Source organism: Danio aesculapii, chromosome 25 (assembly GCF_903798145.1).
Source record: "Danio aesculapii chromosome 25, fDanAes4.1, whole genome shotgun sequence".
NCBI lineage: Eukaryota > Metazoa > Chordata > Actinopteri > Cypriniformes > Danionidae > Danio > Danio aesculapii.
This window is the reverse complement of record NC_079459.1, coordinates 24,350,913-24,374,551: the sequence shown is the minus strand read 5'-3', so window position 1 is coordinate 24,374,551 and position 23,639 is coordinate 24,350,913. Positions and strand designations below refer to the sequence as shown.

The 23,639-nt window shown below is 35.8% G+C and overlaps 1 protein-coding gene across 3 annotated transcripts in view; it reads right to left on the bottom strand.

Annotated features, from left to right (window-relative positions):
- The window catches only part of septin15 (septin 15), a 59,875-nt gene that overhangs the window by 24,718 nt on the left and 11,518 nt on the right, over positions 1 to 23,639 (bottom strand). For all 3 annotated transcript variants that reach the window (XM_056451522.1, XM_056451523.1, XM_056451524.1), the window contains exon 3: positions 5,607 to 5,713. In XM_056451522.1, coding sequence (XP_056307497.1) covers positions 5,607 to 5,713 — 107 coding nt within the window. The remainder of the gene's footprint in view (positions 1 to 5,606; positions 5,714 to 23,639) is intronic.

Sequence of the window (23,639 nt, the reverse complement as noted above, 5' to 3'; positions counted from 1 at the left end):
TTGTGCTGCTTTACCACAAACTAGAGCTGTGTATCTATAACGGTTTTAGCATGCTAAATAATACAAAATATTATATTAATATTTAAAAAACAAACAAACAAAAAACATTATAACCAACATATATGCTCGCAAAATCTGGTAGCCCAAAGTCCTGGGCTATAGTTTTTTCAGTCGGGCTACCAAAATCTAGATAGCCCGCAAGGCATGGTGTAGATAGATTTTAGAAGCCAAAAGTCATAAAGTTTTTTTTCTCACAGTGAAGATGCTTAAAGCACAGTTTAAACACAACAGATTTAATAACTCATTTCTAATAACTGATTTCTTTTATCTTTGCTATGATGACAGTACATTATATTATAGTAGATATTTTTCAAGATACTAGTACTCAGCTTAAAGTGATATTCAAAGGCTTAATTAGTGTAATTAGGCAAGTCATTGTATAACAGTAGTTTCTTCTGCAGACAATCAAAAATATATATTGCTTAAAGGGGCTAATAATATTGAGCTTTTAAAATAGGCTTCAAAATATTTAAACCTGCTTTTATTCTAGCCAAAATAAAACAAAACAGACTATCTCCAGAAGAAAAATTATTATAGGAAATACTATGAAAAATTCCTCTGTTAAACATCATTTGGGAAATATTTATATATATAAAAAAAAATTCACAGAAGGGCGAATAATTTTGTCTTCATAGATTTTGACAATCGTGATTACAATTATGACCAAAATGATCGTGATTATGATTTTCCCATAATCTAGCAGCCCTACAATATTTCTTATGATATAACTAACTTCCAAAATGCTATTTAATCAGCAATTATAAAAAAAAATATTTTTGTTCTAATCATATAAATTAACAGATTTTTCTCTAAGCTAATTGATTATTTATTTATTTATTTTTTAAATATGATCAAGATGCCAACATTTAGACTTAAAACACAAAGAATAACTGAAAACCACTTGAAATAGTGAGTTATGGTGTTAGTTATGTCCAGGTGATGTTTTTCAAATACTGTAATAGCCGCAAACGACTCTGAAATAGTAGTTTGCTGTTGCTTGCTAATAGATTGAGTGTCACTTTAGCAAGACGCTCCTCATATAGCCGGCTGTGGTGCTTTTTTTAAGTTCTGGTGGTTGTATTTCCACGTGCAATGGCAACAATTCTGCAACAGCTCTTACAAATTACTCATTTTTGTTTGGGGTCTGTGACTTGGAAACCAAAATATTCCCATATTACTGACGTAATGTTTTTCTTTGATATTAATTTGTCTATTAATGCTTCTAAAGAGGCAGACGCCATCATACTACTTGTTCACACTTTCCTGTTTGTTTGTTTCTTTTATTATGGGCATTCTACATAGTTTGGTTGTGCAATTTTGATTGGGCAGAACGAAAGTGTGCTCACTCAATTGGCTAGTAAGACTGTCTCACACACAGACGGCAGTCATGCATTTGCTCTGGGCAGGGGAAATTAAGTAATATATCCCATAATAATGTATTTCATATAGCAGCCTCTTGCAATTAGCTAATCGCAACGTTTCAAATCACGATTGCGATTCGATTTCAATCGCACAGCCCTAGCCCTGCGTACAGGTAACACAAAAGATACCATTAGGAAATAAGCATCAATATCTGAACTGACTCCAATGCATAATGCAATAGCTACCCTGTGACCCATGTATGATTCCCTGCACAAGGTCCTTCACAGATCTCCTTCTCCATCCTGAGATTTCTTGTCTTATCACTGTACTATCATTTCCAACAGAGCGTAGAAAAGTCCTATATATGTACATGTCCAATAAGATTAAAAGTAACGGGCAATTACAAGTTCAATTTGAAAATGAAGTGAGTTAATATTAAAAAAGATGTGATTGCCACATTTACATTTAGTAGACAAGTATTTCAGTAATCCTACAAAAAAAAAACCATCTTAAACTTCCCTATTTTAGCATTCTTGCAAGAGTCTGCATAATCTCCTACCCATTAACATCCATTTGCATTAGATGCATTCTAAGGTAGGCCATGAGTAAGACACCGAGCTGAGATGAGACATTAAAATAGTCATCTGGAATGTCACTATGACTTACCGTCATCATCTCCTCAAGTTATTTCAGCTGCTTTCAGTAAAGAGCGGCTTATTCTCACAGGCCTGGTTATTTTTGGCTGACCCTCTTTTTCTAAAACTGCACTCTCACTCACACATGCACAACTTTCTCGCTAACAAAAACAACCACAGCCTTCTTGGTTCCTCAAAAAGAGGAAAGAAAAGGCGAGAAAGACTTAAGGAGAAGAAAGTGTGAGGGAAATGGAGGAAAGATAAAAAATCCTCCTTTCTCACACATTCTGAGATGTTTATGAGGCACATCGGGCCACTTCAGTCTGCAACGGCACAGAAAAAGAAATAAATTAAAATGTAGAATCACAAAACCACAAAAATGTCAAGACTTTCACCGAATTGGCTCTTGTGTGGCTACTACGACAAACACTGCAGATCGTTTTGGAATATAAATACTCCTGCCGCTGTCTCCATGTCCTGCTTGAATTGACCACTAGACAGCCGCACATTACAAGGCCTTTAGCCAGGTTGACAAATTTATATCAAGGGGAATAGCTAAAGGCAAAGGGCATTGTGCATTCTGCCACCTAGGAAAGTACAAGTGAAGGTTAAATGGGGTCTCAAGGAGAAGCTTGGACAAGAGATGATTTGTTTTATGGAAGTTGATTTGTAGAGAATGTGAAGTCTAAGTAAATTTATATCAAGTAAAAGGACAAACTCTGAGGTAAAAACTAAGGTGTTGCCTAAGATGGTGCCAGCAATGAGTGGCCTCTGGTTTTACATCATCTTTCAAAATGAGAATAGATTTGTTTAGATGTTTGGTGACAGATGCCACAGTTGCTGGATTTAAACCTCAAGATGGGGTGGAGGCTGTGTTTGGTCAGTATCTTCACAACACTGAGAAAAGCAAATAAAAGCAGATCGGTTGGTGGAGGGATACTGGCCTGCAGAGATTAGTTCCAACCCTAAATAAAAACACCTGAAATCAAGGCGAACAAAGTCCCTTTAAGGCAAGTCAATTCACTCGGTGGCCATCTTTGAAACACCTCTCGGGCAGTATGCTTGGGCATTCTGTCTGAATGGGGAAACATCAAATTCTCCAAAACTCTTTGCCAAGCTTGCGATTACATTACATATTTAGAATCACCAATAAATTAAACGCATATTGGAATGGAACGAGATCATGACACCAACCACATTTACGGCCGTTCTACTCATTATCATCGCCTAAATAAGGTTTCATCCAATCGTGCTGGACTTCTAAAGTAATTCACAACTTGGTCTTGATGCCGAATCTCCTTCAGAAATGACAGCAACTCTTTGTTTACAAGTTGAGTGTTTGTGTGGTTGCGGTCAAGTGATGTGCGCTTGATGTGGATGGACTGTACCCAGTGTTCTTTTCATACAGATTACAAAACAAAAATTAATTGTAGTTTGTTCATTCAAAAGTAGAAATTTATGTGGATATATTTCTGTCTGTGAAGCAAGTATTTGCGGAGATTCCAGTGTGTTTGTTGACCACAAAAACACGTGTGCTCTATAGTCTTTGAGACAAATCAGCTAAACAAGGTCTGAAAACTGATTACAGTGACATGTGATCGCGTTCTACTTGAGAAAATTCTACATATGAATTATGAAAACACTTATATGTTAAATAAAGTATTTGCTATATAGAATGATTGTGGGTAGTATGAATGGAATTCATAGGTACTATATCCGCCCTTTTGTCATTACCACAGGACCTACCCATGTCAGTTGCATTGCTTCACTTTCATACATAAATGCCTGTGGCAATGCCATGGCCTTGTGGAATAGTAAATTATCCATTGAATGCACACTCGCCAGACAGAGGTAGTAGGTCAACTGGGTACTTTTCGCCAACAGTTTATGAATACTGTGAATTCTGATATACTACTTGGTTCATGTATTGTTTTTCACATACTAGGGAAGTATGCAATTTCAGACATACCATAATACTTCCTTACAATTGTTTTTAAGCTGGTAGGAGCTACAATCTGCAGGACAGTGGCTCTCAAGAATAGGATTGGAAACCCCCAGCTTAAGGTGTCACTGGGAATAGAGTTTGACATGGTGGCTGTAGGGCACACAAGCATAAGCAGAACCACCCCTAATCTGAATCAAAACAAGAAAATTTATGATACCATTTATGTGACTTTACATGCTATTTATAGCAGGGGTGTCCACTCTAGCTCCTGGAGGCCCAATCTGATGTGCTGCAGTGTTTAGTTCCAGCACATTTACGGAGAAGTTTTTAGTAATCCTGAAGGCCTTAATTAGGTCCAGGTGTGTTTAATTAAAAAGCAAAGATCTGCAGGCTAGTGAGCCTCCTGGAGCAGAATTGCACATCCATGTATTATTGCAAATTACGTAGAGTAAACAAGTTGTCAAGATTGCAATCTTTCCAAATTCAAGAAGATGGGAGTTCTGTTTTAGTTTTTTGCTCAATTTTGATGAACAAAATCCAAATCAACTTGGATCTGTGATTCAATCGTGAACCTAGTCTTGAGTGCAGCAAAGATATGGAGAATGTTTGTTTATCATGATAAAAGAGGACAAAGTGTGGTTACACTAAAATACCAGAAAGGGTTTGGCTGCCTCAGAACATGCCCCATATCTACGGTGGTGGGAAAGTCATTGCCGGGTGTTGGGTTTCGTGGGAAAATTCTTGACCTTCTACTGAACCCAACTAGACTCCAGAGGAATCTGGACCCCTTCGTATTGCCCCTCCTATTCTCTTCAAAAACCACTCCAATTGAGTCACTCCATCATACCGCAGGCTCCTCGCAGTGCATCCTCCCCCATTTCTGATGTTCCAGTCTCAGCATCTGTTCTTGCGCTGTTTATCAAATCCATATAAGGTTAAAACTCTGCTGTCTTTTTCCTTTGGTGAATCTGGGAGCATTTGCTCTGGCCTGGAACGATCAAAAGGCAGAAATCTGCTTGTGATTGGTTGAGTCCAATTGGTGCTCTGCACACCAGCTATCTCAATGCACTTGTGTATTGGTTGACTTGAACTTGGTAAGCAAAAATCAACCTTCCGTGTGTAAGTGCAATTAATGCTTTGAGGCTGGGCATGCTTCCTCATTGTGATGCAGCTTATCTAATGAGTTGTATAAGATAAGTACTCCCAGAGCCAATAGTTTTGTTGGCAGGGCTACCACCCAAGTTCAAGTCCCATTTTTAGACAACAAGATCTTCTCAGACACAAAAATTGGATGGTGAAACACCTGAAAAAAAAGATCTGTATTCTGTGCCATCCAGATAGTCTTGCAATCCAAAAGGTCAGTAAGGTAGCACTTTGAATATTACAAAATTACTGCCAGTGGCAATCTTGTCCCAAAGTAAGGATAAGGAATCAGACCACAAAAACTTCCCTTATGGCTTCTCTATGAATGCAGAGCAAATGAGGATAATGGTGGCTGGAGATAAAGGGTCAAAGGTAATGGAAAAAAGTAGAGATAGAGGTAGATAAAAGGCAAGACCAGTGGATCGGTATCAGGGGTCAGAGGTCAGCAAAAGGGGACATACCTGAACAGTCTTCTTGATCCTCTGAGATGGTCCAGGGTAGTCTTTGGAATACAGGTCTGTCAGGAAGAGAGAATTGATGAGCGTTGATTTGCCCAGTCCAGACTCACCTAAAACAGGAAAGCAAGCAAAAGATAAGTTAAGTGGCCATGCTTAACAAGTGCCAGAACGAAATGTCACAGACTGAGACACCCATGCTTAAAAAAAATAGGTGATGAATATGAGATTCTCCACAGATCCTCACAAGCTTTCTCACAGCCATCCATCCACCCACACAGAAACACACAATTAGTTTGTTGTTTTTGAGCCAATCAATGGACCCTTGCCAGAACTTCAATAGTTTCTTCTTGAGGACAGCAATCGAATGACAGAAGATTCATGGGTATATTGGGAAAACATTTTAGACAAAAAGGAAGTGTGAGAGAGGGAGAAAGCTCTTTTCTTCTTAGAGAATAAAACATTGCTTGCTCCATTCCCTCTAGCCAACTCTGTACTTCTCTTCACATCAGATGAGTACAAGGCTCTATCATTTTGAACATCTCTTGAGTTGGGGGAAGGGAAAGCTTGGGTTCATCTGGCAGAACAGACCACCAATGTACAACTATCCTCACCCACTCATATACACAATCTCGCTTCACGTTTCTCACACAAGCTTGATCCTAGGCTTCCTGAGGGGGTGTTGAAATCTCCTTCTCTCAATAAACAATCTTCCCACTGACAGTTTTTAGCTTCTGAGCTCCCAAATTTTGATTTATTCATTTACTACAAGTTGGACTCGCACTGGAGAAACGAAAACTGTAACACACTACTGTCAATATTTGAAACACTGCTCGTAGGTTGCGTCCGAAATCACCTACTACTCAGTAGGTACTGCATTTAAATGTACTACTCGGCAGTTAGAAAAGTACGTTCTATACTGTATGCATGTACCCATGTCAGATGCGTTGTATCACTCCCATTCATGAATTCTCTCGCGGTGCATCATGGGATATCGTAGCATGAATAGGATGCACACTTCAGAATCTCTCGCCGGAAGTAGTAAGTCATTCGGGTACTTCTCGTGTACTGTTTTTCCGAATTCTATGATTTCGGACACTACTAGGCTCGCATACTGTTTTTAGCGTACTAGATAGTATTAAAGTATGTGATTTCGGACACAGCCTTATAAACATTTAGAGTGGAGGAGAAGCTTAACAAACGGACAAAAAAATTAGCAAGAAAAATGACTAATGGTAAAAAAACTTAACATGCATCAATGAAGAAACATTTTGGAGCATAGATTTTATGGATAAGAAGTTAAAATATAACTATATTATCAAATAAATTCATAAATTCTTGCCTGAAATGAAATATTTCCGGGATATTTAATCTAATTTACAGTCATGGCAGAGCCACTATAGATTTGTAGGAGATTCATGCAGGCACCAGGAGAGGTCATAAGGTAGGATGAGAGACTAGATAGGTGCGATTGTTCCACTCACTTCACAGCAGCTAAAAACAAAGCCTCTGCAAGAGATGCAACAAAGAGGCCATCTTGGCAAATCGTGCCACATTGGTAGTCAGCTTTTAGCTTCTGTGACACGAGCACAGCAATTGCCCATGCCCCCATGCAACATTTATGTCCTCACGTGTTCAGGCACTGCTGACATATAAAGTAGAGCTGATATCAGGCCCAAAAAATTAAACCCGACCCAACCCGAGCCCGTGCACCTTGTGTCCCGGTGCGATACATTAACTGCAATTATGAGCCCGAGCCGGATATAAACCAGACTATTTTTTAATACGAGTGTTGTTATACCAGACGTTCTCTACAATTTCGAGTTGTTTAAACTACAGAAATTAGTTTAGATTAGGGTTGTCACAATACTAGAATTCGGTAACAATCTTCAGATACGTAAGTTTTAAAAACATCCATTTCCAGCTAACATTTGAGCGCTACTGAGCACGTTCTTAAACAGCGCTGATTTGTCGTGTTTTCACGTACTCAACAGAAATGAATGTGGTTGGCCGTGAAGGTCATCAGTTCACCCAACTCACCACTGTTTACTGAGCGTAAGCACAGATACAGAGACACTGGAGCATTTCAAAATGACGTCGATCAGCGATCTGCTGATGAATTGTGGCTTTAAAACGCAGCAATAAAATTGAAAAACACACAAATGCGTGATCACGGACCGGCCCGAAGATAGTGGCAGGAAATATCAGGCCGACCGGGCCCACGGGTCAAGTCTGGGCTCATGCAGAGAATCTAAACTCTAATATAAAGCCTACTTTCCTGATTCCTACATGTCTTCCTCTTCTAGTAAAGTTTCGTTGTGATCATTGCATGAGATTGGCCAGGTTTAGCAAGTCATAAAATGTGAATATAGGCCAATACCACCCTTCGGCCGATCAATTGGAGCATACCTAAAATTCAGTAGTATGTAATTTATCTACTGAAATTTGATTAAATTGATGAGCTAAGACTGTTATATTGTAAGCAAACCACAGCCATTAACGGTCCACGATGGTCAGTATGCTATCCTCCAGAAATTACTGAGGTTCTTTTTGTCATCAGAAGTGTCTGTGGAACTTATTTCCGATTTTCTTTCCAAAGGCAATCCACATACAACGAGTATAGTGATGCACAAACTTAAAGACTTTACTAGCTGGTACTGCGCATGTACCAATCTCATGTCCATATTCCTCTGCAGATTCGTATACTTTTGGACTTCACTGTGCATGAGATGCAGCAGAACATGATGATGTGAGATGTCAGACTACCCCACTTTATATCAACTTAACCATCTTATTTGGACCATGTCTCTGACCATATGTCTCCAAAGTACAAGAGGTAACCAGTATGGAGCCAGAAGCAGTTCACCATTTGCACTCACACTTAAATATTCTCCATGCTATGCCAGAGATAACACACAGACACCAAACCCACCCTCTGTCTGCTAAGTAAATTTACTCCTCCTCACCCCAGGCTATGAGGTCTTACCTAAACAACACTGAGTATCTCTGAGAGAGAGAGAGATGTGTGTGGGATGGGGGAAGATGGGAGGATGCCAGCAACCTGAAACTGAGGCGACCGGTGGAAGAGAATTAAAGGGGGGAGGAGAGACAGATACAGAGAGACGGAGTGTTGTTTGGTCTGTCTGCACTTACAATGGCATTTTAATGGAAGCCATGTACCAACAAACAATAAAGGCCATGAAAAAAAAAAAAAGCATCCTCTCTTAAGGACCAAATTTCCCTGCAAGGGTTTACATCATGCTGTAACCTAGTTGGTGATGACGGATGAATACATTTCAGTGTTTTAATTGTTGTAGATTACTAGCTATTAGAGGTATAATTTATTAATGGTAATTTAGTCACCCTCAAGTGGTTCCAATCCTTTAAGTTTCTTTCTTAAGTTAAACACAAAACAAGATAATCTGAAGAAAGCTGAAAATCTCTAAACATTGACTTCCAGAGAAGAAATTATTAAACTTTGGAAGTCAATTGTTACAGGTTTCCAGCTTTCCTCAAAATATTTTCTTTTCTGTTCAACACAAGTAAGAAACCCTTTAAGGTTCGGAACAAGTGAAGAGTGAGTAAATAATCAAAGTATTTATGTTATTTTTTGGTGAAATATCCCTTTAAAGCAGGGGTGCCCAAACCTATTCTTACTAAGGGCCAAAAACCAAACTTGATTGAGGCTAGTGGGCCAAAGATAAATATTGCTGATATGGGTAATTTCCTAATTTATTTAATACTGTTTAAAAAAAGACTAGAAAACACTGCTTTATATTAACTAATACAGTCATGTAATGAACTTATTACAGTAAAAACAAAATCTAATTTATAACAGAATTACAGTAGTTTTTGCCTTGATTTGCTTGCCGATGTCTTGTGCAAAGTCCTCTATCTGTCTAGTGACATTATTTACCATTTTTAAAAAATCTGATTCATTTACAAGATTTAATTTCTTGTTGCTTTTTTGTAGCTCAGCAATAAACAAACAAAACAGGTAACATCAAATTAGAAAATGACGATCTGTGTTAAAGGCGTTTTCCCCAATCCCTTCCATCATTTGGGCCAAAACAAAGATTACAATGCGACAACTTTGGCCTGTGGGCCCTACTTTGAGGAACACTTCACTATTTTTATGGAAATTGACTCATTTTACAAGTCATCTAGAGTTAAAAAGTTGAGGTTTTTTTTTAACCGTTCAGCCTATTTTTAAGTCTGGCAAGAGCAATTTTACCTTAGCTTTAGACCATTAGCATCTCGCTCAAAATGTTTAAAAAAATTATTCAGATAATTTTCCTATTTGACACTTCTGTAGTTACATCATGCACTAAAGTCTGATTTATACTTCTGTGCCAAGCGCATGCTTATGGTCTGTCACAGCCTTCGCGCGGTCGCGCTGATGCCAACGCTTTAACTACATGTTGCAACGACCCATAGAGCAAGCTCTTTGATTGGTTGGCTTGGTAGCAGCGATAAGTGTGGGTGGAGCTGAGAGCTGTAAGCCCGAAGAAGCGAGTGTTTACAAGTGTCGAGTTACATGAAGGAGCTCCAAATGGAAACTTTTGTTTTGTGTTTACCTTATGATTAATGTTGTTGCACGTCCGCAGATTCCCGTCTCAGAATGTAGCTACAAGTACATTATGGTAGCGTTCCGAAAAAACAAAACATCTACGAAGAAACTCGACATAAAGGAACATAAAAACCTCACTGCCAGCTAGCGCTTCAAATGTGTTATTGCAGACCAACAAAAACAGCACACAGAAGTATAAATGCACAACTATGCGCAAGGCAAGCGCCGTCTGTCACGTTGATCACTTGACTTGACACAGAAGTATAAACCAGCCTCACGACTGACACAAATGAAAAGTTGCTATTTTCTATGCTAGGAACTAGACTCACATTCTAGCTCAATATTAATAGCATTTTGCATCAGTTTTAGCACACAATGTAACAACAGAAGAGTCAAGCTTTAAAAAGAAAAAAAGTTTTTAGCGAGATGCTAATTGGTCTAATCTGATTCAATGCTTTATGCTAAGCTAAAAGTATCCCTGCCGCATTGGCTAAAATCATTAAAAAACTATAAATCTCAACTATTCAACTCTGGGTGACTAGCCTATTTTATTAAGTAAAGTGTGTGTTATTATAAATCAACATATTGTTTATGAAAACATTCAAAAATCTGTCCAAATCCTACTGCTGCAACCATTCCCAAAGATTAGCTTGGGTGAGTGAGTGCTTGCACTCTACACTGTAAAACCCAACAATCAACTTTATCAAATGAAATGAGTGTAGTTAACTCAAAATTTACTGAAAGTTAATTCTACTCATTTGAAAAGAGTTTTGAACTCCGTGTTGAAGGTAGTGAGTTATTTAAATACCCCATTACTTCAGCTTAGATGGAGTAAGTTCACAATACCCATATAGATTACTTTTTAACTCAAATAGTTTGCAACAATCGGTTTCCTTAATCGATTTGGGCTGACTTAACTTATTGGGTTTTACAGTACTCAGTTGGTTTGAGTTCTCTTCATTTATTTAAATTGCTTCGTTTACTCAATTGGATTAAGTTCACAGTACTCATTAGGATCAGTTTTTAAACTTAAATGATTTATTGCAATCAGTTTCCTCAAATGGTTTGAGTTACCTTAACTTGGGTTTTACAGCGTACAGAAAAAAAACATTAGCACAAGTACACACACAAACAGAAGGATGTGTTCGCAAAATCCTTTACTTGGTGAGAATGAATCTGCTCATTCCTCCAGCTATCTCTAACGCCCTGTTTTTTTCCCCCTCTCTTTCCCGGCTTTCACCCCTCAGGGAAAAGCCAGACCCAATTAGCCTCATCCCCTCTTTTAATTAAATATCGGTCCGCATGATCTTTGAAAACGAGACGCTTCAGTCACACAGCAAGGATTCAGGTCTAGTTCACAGTTGGCTGACCTTTATCAGACCCATGGATGAATGGAGTGAACTCACCTCCCCGTCTCGTTTTGGTCCCTTCATCGTCTGTCTTTCACTACTGCAGTCAAAAGAGCTACAGCATATGTGCCTTTCCAGCAGGGACAAACAGAGAGACTGGAAAACCATTAAACGCAGGAAAACTTCTATAGGAGTGCTAATAGACTGGCACAACCACATAGTGTGGATAAACAGACCATATTTCCACTGAAACTGGACCCAGACAGGCTACCAGGGGAACAGTCATTTCCGAATAAAAGGCTCATGCTAGCATCACTTCCTGACCCGTTTAACATTTGGCTAAAACAAAAAAGAGGGGCAAATGCTGTCCGAAAGTCTTTGAATCACCAGTGTGTTGATAAAGCATGTCTAGTATACTAACCATTTTATAACAGATTTAAAAACCTTACAGATTATTCAATAAGATAGTTTGGAAGCGCTAGTGGTGCCAAATTTGCATTATTTGGGACAAACCTCAAATACAGTAAGCCCCAGAAATTGCCTTTATTTTTAAAAGGATAGTTCTCCCAGAAATAAAAAAAAAAACAGTTTTCATTTACTCAAAAAGTGCAATGATTATATAAATATTTAATCTTTAAAATTCATAAATGTTAGATTAAACTTATATAAAAACCAAAACTTGAAAGGTTTAAATATTAACAATAATAATAATAATAATAATTATAACGATAAAATAACATTTCAGGATTTGTTTGACATCATCTCTACTACACAACATAAGTGTCTGTTTTTATATATATATATATATATATATATATATATATATATATATATATATATATATATATATATATATATATATATATATATATATACACACATACATACATACAAACACATACATGTGTACATACATACACATACATGTGTATATATATATATAAATATGTGTGTATATATATATATATATATATATATATACACATATTTATATATATATATATACACACACACACACATATACACACACACACACACACACACACACACACACACACACACACACACACACACACATATATATATATATACACCTTAAAAGCTTCACCTGTAAAAAAAATAAATAAATAAATAAATATGCTGGGTTTCACACAATCGACTTGTGTTGGAACAACATGACGGAATTAAGTTAGCTCATTGATTTTTACAAATTTAAGTGAATTGAAGATAAAACATTGTTTAAGAATTGTGTTGTTGCAGCTCATTTGAAATAAGTAGTTTGAACAAAAACAAACGCCATTTTGAGTGTTGTAGGGTCCAAAGATGTTAAAAATATCCCAATATCTTTCAATATTTTCCCAAAGAAGGTAAATCACAGGTTTGAAATGTTGAGAAAGTTTGTATTTTTAGGTTGTACACAATAAATAATTTTGAAAAAGACACTTATAATAGACATTACAAGATGACTGACATTTCATTAATCAATTGATCATAATATCCCCTATTCAAAATATGTGAAACACTACATACTTAACAAATTTCTGCACTACAGAACATAAAATAATATATTAAAAAATATCCCTATTCAAATAAAACACTACATACTTTACCTGTGGTTTACTTTTTTAAAATAATATGAAAAAACTTGGGATATTGGGATATTTTGAACAACTTTGGACCCTAAGCTTTTACTAGCTTTTAAGGTAAATAAAAAACAATTTTAATATCTTATTTTATTGTTCTGTGATGGAAAGAATATCATACAATTCCTGATTATTGTCAATTTTTAAACCTTTCAAGTTTGGTTTTTATATTTATCCCAATATCTTCAAGTTTTTATATTATTTAAAAAAAAAAGTAAACCTCAGGTTTGGAACGATGCACACATGAAAACGTTTGCATTTTCAGGCTGTATACATTAAATAATTTTGAAAGACGTTTATAATGGACATTACAAGATGACCGACAATTCATTATTCAATTAATCATAATATTCCCTATTTAAATAAAACATTAGATACTTAACTCATTTCTATTCTCTAATTTAGTACTACAGAACATAAAATAATATATTAAAAAAAAAGTTTCCTTTGCGAGCATGAGAAAGTTTGCATTTTTAGGTTGTATTCTTTAAATAATTGTAAAAAAACATTTATAATGGGCATTTCAAGATGACTGACAGTAGGGTATATGCACACTGACTTTTAATTTTAGCCAGCCAGCCTCAGCGCTTCCAGTGAACTGTCTTTCCATTGTAAAATTGCCACGTTTAAGGTCTGATTTCTTTAAAAATCAGTGATCTGCACTGCCTGATGGATATACGATATAGAGTGGGTCTCACACCAGACAAGAAGCACTGCATTAAATCCCATTTCCCCCCGCCATGTCTTTAAAATGACAGTTTATTTTACCCCAGTATTTTCAATGGAGTTTCTGTGCTCGCCTGATCCTGACGGTGCTAGCGGTTACACCGTCTTTCATCTTGTTTTACACTTGAACAACTAAATGAATGCTTAAGTCTATTTAACTAAATGTATTGTAATTAGATTACAACATCGATGCTGTAAAATAAACCTTATGGAATTAAAAATAGTCACTATAAGCTTTCACCAGACGTTTATCATTGGCTGAAAAACACTAGATGTGCATAGAGCCCATTCATTACTCAATTAATCATAATATTCCCTATTCAAATAAAACAGTACGTACTTAAAAACTTAATTTTCTACTCTTATTTATTGCCACTACCCTGAATGAGCATGTAGATGGGAGGACTGGGACAAATGGACGAACTTTCCAGGGGATTCCGTGCATTCTTCTTGACTTTCATCTTTTTACCTCTTCCTGTCATCATGCTATGGGCCAGAAAGCACCCCAGGGCCCATTACTGGCTCAGATATCCTAACAATCCCCCATCTCCACCCCTTTTCCACCCCCACCATTCAATCCTAAACTATCCCTTCTCTTCCTCTCTGGCTTTCTTTCCTTTCTGCTCACTCTTTTCCCCTCATAAAAGGGGCTTTAGTACTGCTGCCATACAGTCGCGTAACCCTTTAACACACAGATAGCGGACAGAGCAACAGAGGCCCTCTAAACTAGCAGATAAACACTGGCGCCAACAACAGAACTTTATTCTAGTTAGAGCAAACCAGAGCTTCAGAATGGGGTATTTACTGCAGTTGCTGACCGTTAGGGACGTGAGAATGCAAGTGTGATGGTAAGTGTGTGTTTAGCTGGCTTGCAGAGAGGGGCTCATGTAGTGATAAGATCCATTGTTCGGCAACAAAGGTCAGAGTTCATCTCCGAACAGCCTGAGATAACAATCAGCAACGCTTTGTAAAATCTCCCAATAACACGCACTCACTCAAACACACATACATACATACATACATACATACATACATACATACATACATACATACATACATACATACATACATACATACATACATACATACATACATACATACATACATACATACATACATACATACATACATACATACATACATACATACATACATCACTTCAAATCAATTTGTACAACATGGAAAATAAAAACCATGAGGACACATGTACATCCTATACCAACCCTAATTGTTTTTTGGCAATATTTCTGTCTCCACTGATGCATGAGGGAATAAATCAAAACAACACAGAACTATGGAGCTAGTCACACTTATTTTGACCATAGTGGAAATCATCTTCCTTGTCGAAGCACAATGAAATGGTCTGTCTGACTAAATATAAGCTTTACATCATATGGTTAAGGTGAGATTAGTGGCACCATCATTTAAAAAGCCCATTAGTAAGCCAATGTAAACTTAAAAAGTGTTGATTGCTTGTTAATAGGAGTTTTGAGCCAATTGTGTAAGGTAAATCTAGAAATTGATGTTAATAATAGACTTGACTCATGTTTCATAAAGAGAGAGAGAGTTTTAATTTTATTGCCATTTCAGTTTCTATGGCTATGTCATGGCAAAAAATAAAAATAGATCAATTTTACCACGTTTTATAAATACCAATTTTTAATAATTATAAAAATATTCTAACAATTAAAAGTAATCAACAGCAATGTATAATACACAGGGTAAAATACATAAATAATAACGATAATATACAAGATAAAAATCTAAAACAGTTTTTTAAGGTTTCCTTTCGATAAAAATTGTACAATTTTAGATGGATTCACATTTAAAAATATTTCATTTAAAGTCTGTCCGGATAAAAATTGTTGTCTGATAACATTAAAAATGGGGCACTCCACAAGAATATGTTTAACAGTTTGGTTTCTGTTGCGATATTGACCATGTTTCATAAATGAATAAGTGTTTCATAACTCAAATCTATAAAATAAAGAAATTTGTCAGAAATACTATATTTTATTTGTTATATCAGGCCTTCGCCTAAAATGCATTTGTTCTTTTTGTTCATTTTGTAGATAACTGACCGAAAATAAACATTTAAATCAAGGTACAAATTATACCAAAGTAAATTCGTTACAAAAAGAGCAGATTAGGCAATATGAAGGGGACAAAAATTGTTTCAATGTTTCCTGTTGCTCTTTTGGGTTTTTCATCTATAGTTTTTCTTAAGTCTTATCAGGTAAGAATCCAAAGTAATTCAAAATTTCACTTTGTGAGTTGTTCTTTTTAAAAGATTGTTGCGGTTGTTGTAGCTACTACAGTAAACCATATTGACAAGAACAGAAATAAACTGATTCAGATGTGCGTTCAAACTGAAGCGTCAGAAAACGTGCAATAGGCGTACCATAAAAGACATGAATTCTACACAGTTTTGCAACCTTAAAGTGCTTCACAGACTATTCAAATAAATTGGTCTGTTGTCGCACAATTGTGTGAGCATTTTAGTGACTTTTCCACATGAAACATTATGTACTTAATAGATAGACCAATAATGACGATACTACCGTTTACAAACTACAGTGGCACCGCCAGTATTTTGAAGCCAGATACTACCACAGAACCAGTAAACCCTGCAACTCTAGTTCCTAGAACTATGGGAGTACCCACTTTTTAGCATGTTTCCACTGCAGTAACCGGTAACTTTTGTTCTGTATTAGACTCAGGCGGCAACCTCGCGCTCTCACTTGTAAAGCAAATACAGAAGTAACTGAAACTGCAATTCGTCGAAATTCTGCTAGTGCTGGCTCCATAATAGAGCAAATTTCTATTGGCCCAACTGTTAAAATGGGCAACTTTACAGCAGAAAAAAGGTGTTTACAGCCTGGTCAAAGAATGATTTTGGTTCAAATAGCTAATATTACCTTTCATGACAACTGTGAGGGATACAAATTTTATATAACTCATCCGTTTCCTTTATATTGGGTTATATTAAGTCTGCATAATTAAGGGCGTGGCCTCTTGAGTGACAGCTAGGTCTCGCTGAACGCAGTCATGTCACCTAAGCTGATTCCGGCTTATTAGTCGCTGAACTTGGCAAATACATCATATTTTTGTTTTGTTTTATGTGGCTTTACACAGTCAATTGCCTTTTGGAATTATTTCTTACTATTATCAGATGATATGGCATGCTGTGTGCATTTTATTGTGCTCACAAACCATTCAGGTGGCCTCCATTTCCCAGGTGAATGAAATTCTATACTTATATACCATATCTGTAAATGTATTTGTTTTATTTAAGATCATTTATCATTTATAATTTTCTTAAGACCTGTAATGCACTCCAGAACCTGACAGATTGATTAGCTGTAGGGTATAGAACAGTCATCTGAAATGTTGTCACACAGCGTTATGTCTGGGTTTCATAAATAGCCTTGCATTTACTAACACAGACTATATTTGAAGTGTTTGGAAGTAATTCACATTTTCCTCCTGTTGGAAATTGTCATCAGAACAATGCTTAGTGGCTCAATGTATTACAACAATGTTTTTAAAAGTCTAAACACTTAATTGATATGGTGTACAACCAAGCACGTTGTCAGAACACAAACGAGTCGCAGGTAATGAAGTATTAAGCCTTTCTTCCAAAGAAAAGCCTATCTAAGCAAAAAGCCAGCATCTGTAGCTCCGCCCACACACAACCTCTTTGCCCATATTCGGTATCCCCGACGGCTGGCCACGCCTACTGGTAGCTTCTTTTGGGTTCTTTAGAAACCTAAGGGTGACGTCACGGATGCTACATCCATATCTTTTACAGTCTATGATTAGAATCAATGTTGGAGGAGGAATTTAGTTCCCCTATGCATTCTTGCAACTAAAGGAACTAACAGCAACATAAAAAAAAAAATAACCAAAATTTTGTCCATAAAACACACCAATTTTATGCTATTAGATAGCGTAAATATTTCTGATATGAAAATATCATTTATTTTCCACATGCACAGAAATATTTAAAACATTTTTGTGTGGAAAACACTGAAAGGGTTAGTTCACCCCCAAAAAATATTTCATTCCAACCCCCTGTGACCTTCATATGACTCATTCAAAGTCCAGAAACCCTTTTTTTCGTTACTCAAAACAGACTGTATTCCTTCTGTGGTTCAATCACAATATTATCATGTGAAGAGACTAATTTTTGCACGTAAAATTAACTTTATTTAATGGTTTCTTCATCAGTGTCAGTATAGGGCACACATTCATAAGAGTGCCTATATTTCTAGAAGAAAATGTTGAATACATTTATTATTGTTTATTGTGAAAACAAAAGTATTGTTGTAGCTTGATAATACTTAAATTACTGTTAAATTACTGTTTTGATGATGTTTTTGTTTCAGGACTTTAATTGTGTTGGGACCATTGCTTTCTATGGAGGATGAGGGAGCTCTCAGATTTCATCCTAAATATCTTAATTTGTGTTCTGAGGATGAACAAAGGTCTGAGGGGTTTGGAACGACACGAGTGTGAATAATAACAGAATTTTCATTTTTGAGTTAACTATCCGTTTAAAAATGCTGGTGTGGATGAAGAGTGTTTTAAAATGCCATTAAACGGACCTAGATGTTTACATACAGCCTCATAAACAGATATGGTGAAAGTGGGTTAAACATTCTCTTACGACAAAGCAAGACCCTCACATAAACAGCTGGGGTTGCTCGCATTACATCTTCTGCCCGAAGCTATAAACTATATTTTATCATGATACACTGATTGCTTGTTTTCTGTTCTGGATCTGTCATTTCATACACAACAGCTTTATTAAAGCAGTAACAAATGCTTCCAACTGTTGTAGTATTAGTTATATTAACCTTTTATTTAAATGAATTAGAATGATGCTGCTTTAAGGTTAACAATACAGCTGAGGGAATTCAGAGTAAGATAAACGTACCATGTTATTATTGGTTTGTTCGTTTTTTTAAACACTGATTTCAAGGTTTCAACAGAGGTTAAAAAGTTTCAATGATCTAAAGCATCATTTATATGTTCTGATTATAGATGTGAAACCTGTGGTTGGTTATTTATACCCTTTACTTCCTAATCTGACAGAAGAACCGTTAAGCCTTGTTGAGTTGAAGTGTATTGATTTTAGTTTGGACAGCAAATCAATTACAGGGCTTTAATATACAGTATTGCGTAAGCTGTCATGAAAACTAAAATTTAGTCATGTCAGACTGAGTGACACCAGACCATAAGGTTTCCATTATGTTATTTTGTAAACTTCGTACTTAATAGGTGTATTAAAAATCGATTTAAATCTGCAGGTTTCATCAAGTCAAATTTAAGACATTTAAGGCCCTTTTAAGACCATTATGAACAAAATTTTAGACTTATACAGGGCTAAACACTAATGATTATTTCTAATGGCCTGGTTGGCCCAATAGATTTGGCTTGCCACAAAAAAAAAAGTCAATGTAATTGGCTCTTAACAACATACTTTAATGTGTCAAAACAAAAAAAACAAAAAAAAACTCTAGTTGTATACACGATTTTCAACATAATATTTCTTATTGTTTTTTAGAAAATGACAATTTTAGCATTGTCAAAAGTATATTTATTGTCGAGACAATTACATAAATAAAAATATATGTTTAATGGCTTTTGATCCAAATTGATGGAGTATAACTCCTATTCAACCTAATGCGTTTCTGTTGTAAAACCTTAAGTACTCCCCCTTCTGTAAATAGTTTTTGTATAGATGTAAGATAACGTAAATGGATATATTGCTCTGTTATTATCATGAGGAATAGTGCAATTGTTTTTAAGTTTTCTTTCCCTGATTTTATCGATATGGATTGTTGGTGATTGGATGGTTGTTGGCCCGATTGGGTAGCTTTACTTGGACAGAGGAAAATTAAGACCTGTTTAAAATATTTAAGACATACAACACAATATTTTAATGAATTTAAGAGTTTTTAAGGGTTAAAATTAAATTTTTGAAGTTTGAGACATTTTAAGACCCTGCGAACACCCTGTACACCCTTCATTTTGTCAATTGTCTGAGTATAAATTTGTTTTTCAACCCTCAGATTCAATATACTTATATAGTTGTATCATCCAGATATTGTTCTAACAATAACAAACCATCCATTAAATGAAAAGTTTATTTATTAAGCTTACTATTAAATCTTAATGGCAAAAAAACCTACAATTGTGATTTATATTGTAGTCCAGCACTCAACAATTATTTTTGCTGTTTGTTCAAACTACTTATTTAAAATGAGCTAAATCAACAATTGCGCATGTCACGATAAAGAGTTTTTGCTGTGCGATATATTGTCACAGAAATTATTCCGATAAGCGATATTATTGTCATTCTGAGATCATTTTATGCCACTGATTATATAACAGCATAATAATGTAAATAACCATACACACTTTAAACTACCTATTATTCAGAAGGACATTTAGTTTCTATAACTTGACGTTGAAAAGATAAAAATAATATTATATATACACTATTAAACATCCTATTACGTAAATTTTTAATTTTAAACTTGGACACCAGTAAGGGTAGAACGTAACTGTCATTGTAAAATGTCTTTAGTGTTAATTGTGAATTTGTAAATTTGCATTGGCAATATATACTTTATTGAGGTCATTAATTATTGTGACAGGCCTATAAACAGATTAATAAATAAATGATTTATTGGGACAACTTAATAGTTTTATGTTACTTAAATTTATAAAAACTATTAAGTAAACTTGGCTGGTGTGAATGTAGCAACCGCACTCGAGTGCGGACCAAAAGCGTACCAAGATATGGGACGATAACTGTTTTCAAGGTATACTGCAGTTTGGAAAAGTCAAGGTTTTAAAACCACCAAAATTTTCTGTAATACCGTTTCAAAGGTAAGTGTAAGATTTTTTTATTTACTTTTTTTGTTTGTTTTTTATGACAACAGTATCTCCAGCAGAAAAGGTGCCATTTTAAATTGTAAAGAAAACCGTGTTTTTAAAAACTAATGAACACAGCAGAAGTCAATGATTAATTTGAATTATTTAGCCTGACATGTTTACTGCTCCAAAATATTTTAAATCTTTCAAAAAATAAAATATATTGTTTTCAAAGGGGAAAATTTTTTGTTTTTTATCTAGACATTTAATAAGAATATATTTTAGAGCAGTAAACACAATATCATGATACTGTGAAACCGTGATATTTTTATCCAAGGTTATCATACCGTCAGAATCTTATACCGGCCCATGCCTAACCAAGACCTACTTGAAGAGGTGGTCTTGGTATGCTTTTAAACAAATGCTGGATCAGTTCATTTTTGGTGAGAACATGATCCAAACTAAAACAGACCCAACCGCAAAAAGTACTGCGCCGTTTTGGACTAATCCAGCTGCCATAGTCTGATGCGCTGTCCCATTTTATGAGTTGTAGAGGAAAAATATTTGTTGCCAGAGCTTTACCAACAATTTTAAACAGAGAATGAATGAATCATTGGTAATATTTCCGGAAGATGACCATGTCGCAGTTTAGCTAAATTAGTTCACGCCTCCTCCTAAAGTGACTTGTGATGTGCCTTCGCCAGTTGTTTTGGAGGAATTGTGTGGAAATCAGCATTTTTTTACACTTAGGATCACATCTGTTATCAAATAAGTTATCAGAATACATGTTAAAAAAGACAAAACAATATGAATTCCATAATAAAATAGATTGCAAAATCCCAACTATTTTATTTCCACCTTCACACATTATATATCTTAATAAAGCTAAATCCATTGTTTACTTCAGAAACCCAATTTAAACTCCTTATTGACTTGCCAAAGTTGAATTTATACTTCGCACATCAGTCACAGAATCAAAGTTAAGAACACATACAACATGTAAAAGACACACACAAACGTCAAATATTACCATTCACCTCAAACGAAACTTTAAAAGGGAGTTTGTTTGGAAACTCTGATCTACTCCAGTGTTTGTGTTGTGCGTGGCGGACATATTAGCATGTATCAGCTAAGACTGTCTGACAGGCTTAGCTCCATGACCGAGTTGTTAGTTGACCTGTTGGCAGGCCAGAGAAGGGAAGCTTTGGCTTCATAATCCAGGGATTAAATCTCTTCCCCGTGTGTGTGTCCATGTTTTAGCCTGGGACCTTTTAAATGGACCTACAGCAAGGCTAACATGCGAGAAAAGTGGTAGCTATGCTAACAAAGTCACGCAAGACAAATTACTGTGTTGAAAATGTCTGCGAATGACATGGAATTCAACAATATGTCAAGTCAGAGGACTTCAGCTACCGATTAGAAAAATCATCACTTGAAATGACTCATTTTGTCCAAACACAGCTGGCAAAGATGTTATTGTAAAGGAATGTAAACAGAGCAATTAGCGAAACACGCATTAAATTTTGCCGCCTTTTTTCTGTTGCTTGCTTGTACAGGTGCAACAGCTTGAATAATGAGAAATATCTTAAATAATGGCTATAAAAACGTATTTCAAACACTACAAGCTGCATATTTAAGTTCTTAGAAAGTTATCGTGGCTTGATTTAATGACTTAATCATGGCTTGAATAACATGTAACGTCTAAAAACGTCTTCACTTTTTCCAACGTTTTCTCCCTGAAGAAACATTTTACCAGCTGGTTATAGATGGAAAGCTCGAGAAAGGAAATGCTTGTGGAAAAAAAAACACAAGGGAGACTGAGAGAGACAGAGAGAAAAGACAGGAAACAGATTTTTTCCTCCCTGAAATTTTGGAGGGAAAAATGGAGTCGATGGCCAAAAGCCGCGTGGTGTCCGTCAGGATGAGTGACAAGAGAACAAGACAACTGTTTCCACTTCTGTCCATTAATAGGCCACTGGACGTGCTTGTGGACAGTTTTAAGTAGATAAAAACCCAGCTTACTCCTATTAGATGTACTGTATTATACTGTACATTGAGATAGCTAGATGTCATCTCAACATGTATGGAAAAGTTTGGCGACAATTTAAGTGGAGGTGTCATCTTGAGGTAAAACAAAGGCTGTTTGTTAATGCTTTAAATCAGCAAGGATGTATTCATTTTAGGGCTGCAAAATATATAGTTTTAATATCTATACCTACATATCTATATATATGTGCACAGTGCAAGATAAGCAATGTTAAGTCTGAATTATAGTTGACCAGGAGTGACAGAATTGTATTTACAGTAAATTATATGGAATTTATATATGATTTATGACAAAAAAAAACTTCTCACTTAGAATTTTTGTCTTGTTTCTGGTTAAAATATCTACATTTCAAAGTAAAAACTAAATTTTCTTACCCTGGCAGATAATTTTACAATTTTGACTCTTAATTTTGACTTTTTCTTCAAAAGCTGAAACAATATTTTGACTTGATGTAAGAATTATTTGATATTTGGATTAGAAACGGTACGGAGACCTGGAAGGGACGTGGTGGTGGGGAAAAAAATAGTGGAAGAAAAAAAAATAGGTGGGAGAAAAAAAGTGATAGGAAAACATATTTTTAAGGTTTCTCGCAAAGATGTTTTGCGTTCCCTCGCTTCCCAAAACACTTCCTGTTCACTTCATTCATGTAAACCCTCCCGTTTTGCCGAAATTCTCCTGTATTTTACCATTCTATCCCATTTTCTTTACATTAAAGTTGTGCGTCGATCATCGCCTTTCATAAGCAACCTCTGAACCAGTGAATGCATGTATAACTGCTGACAGACAGGCTCCGTACAATAAACTGATCCCAGATCAGCT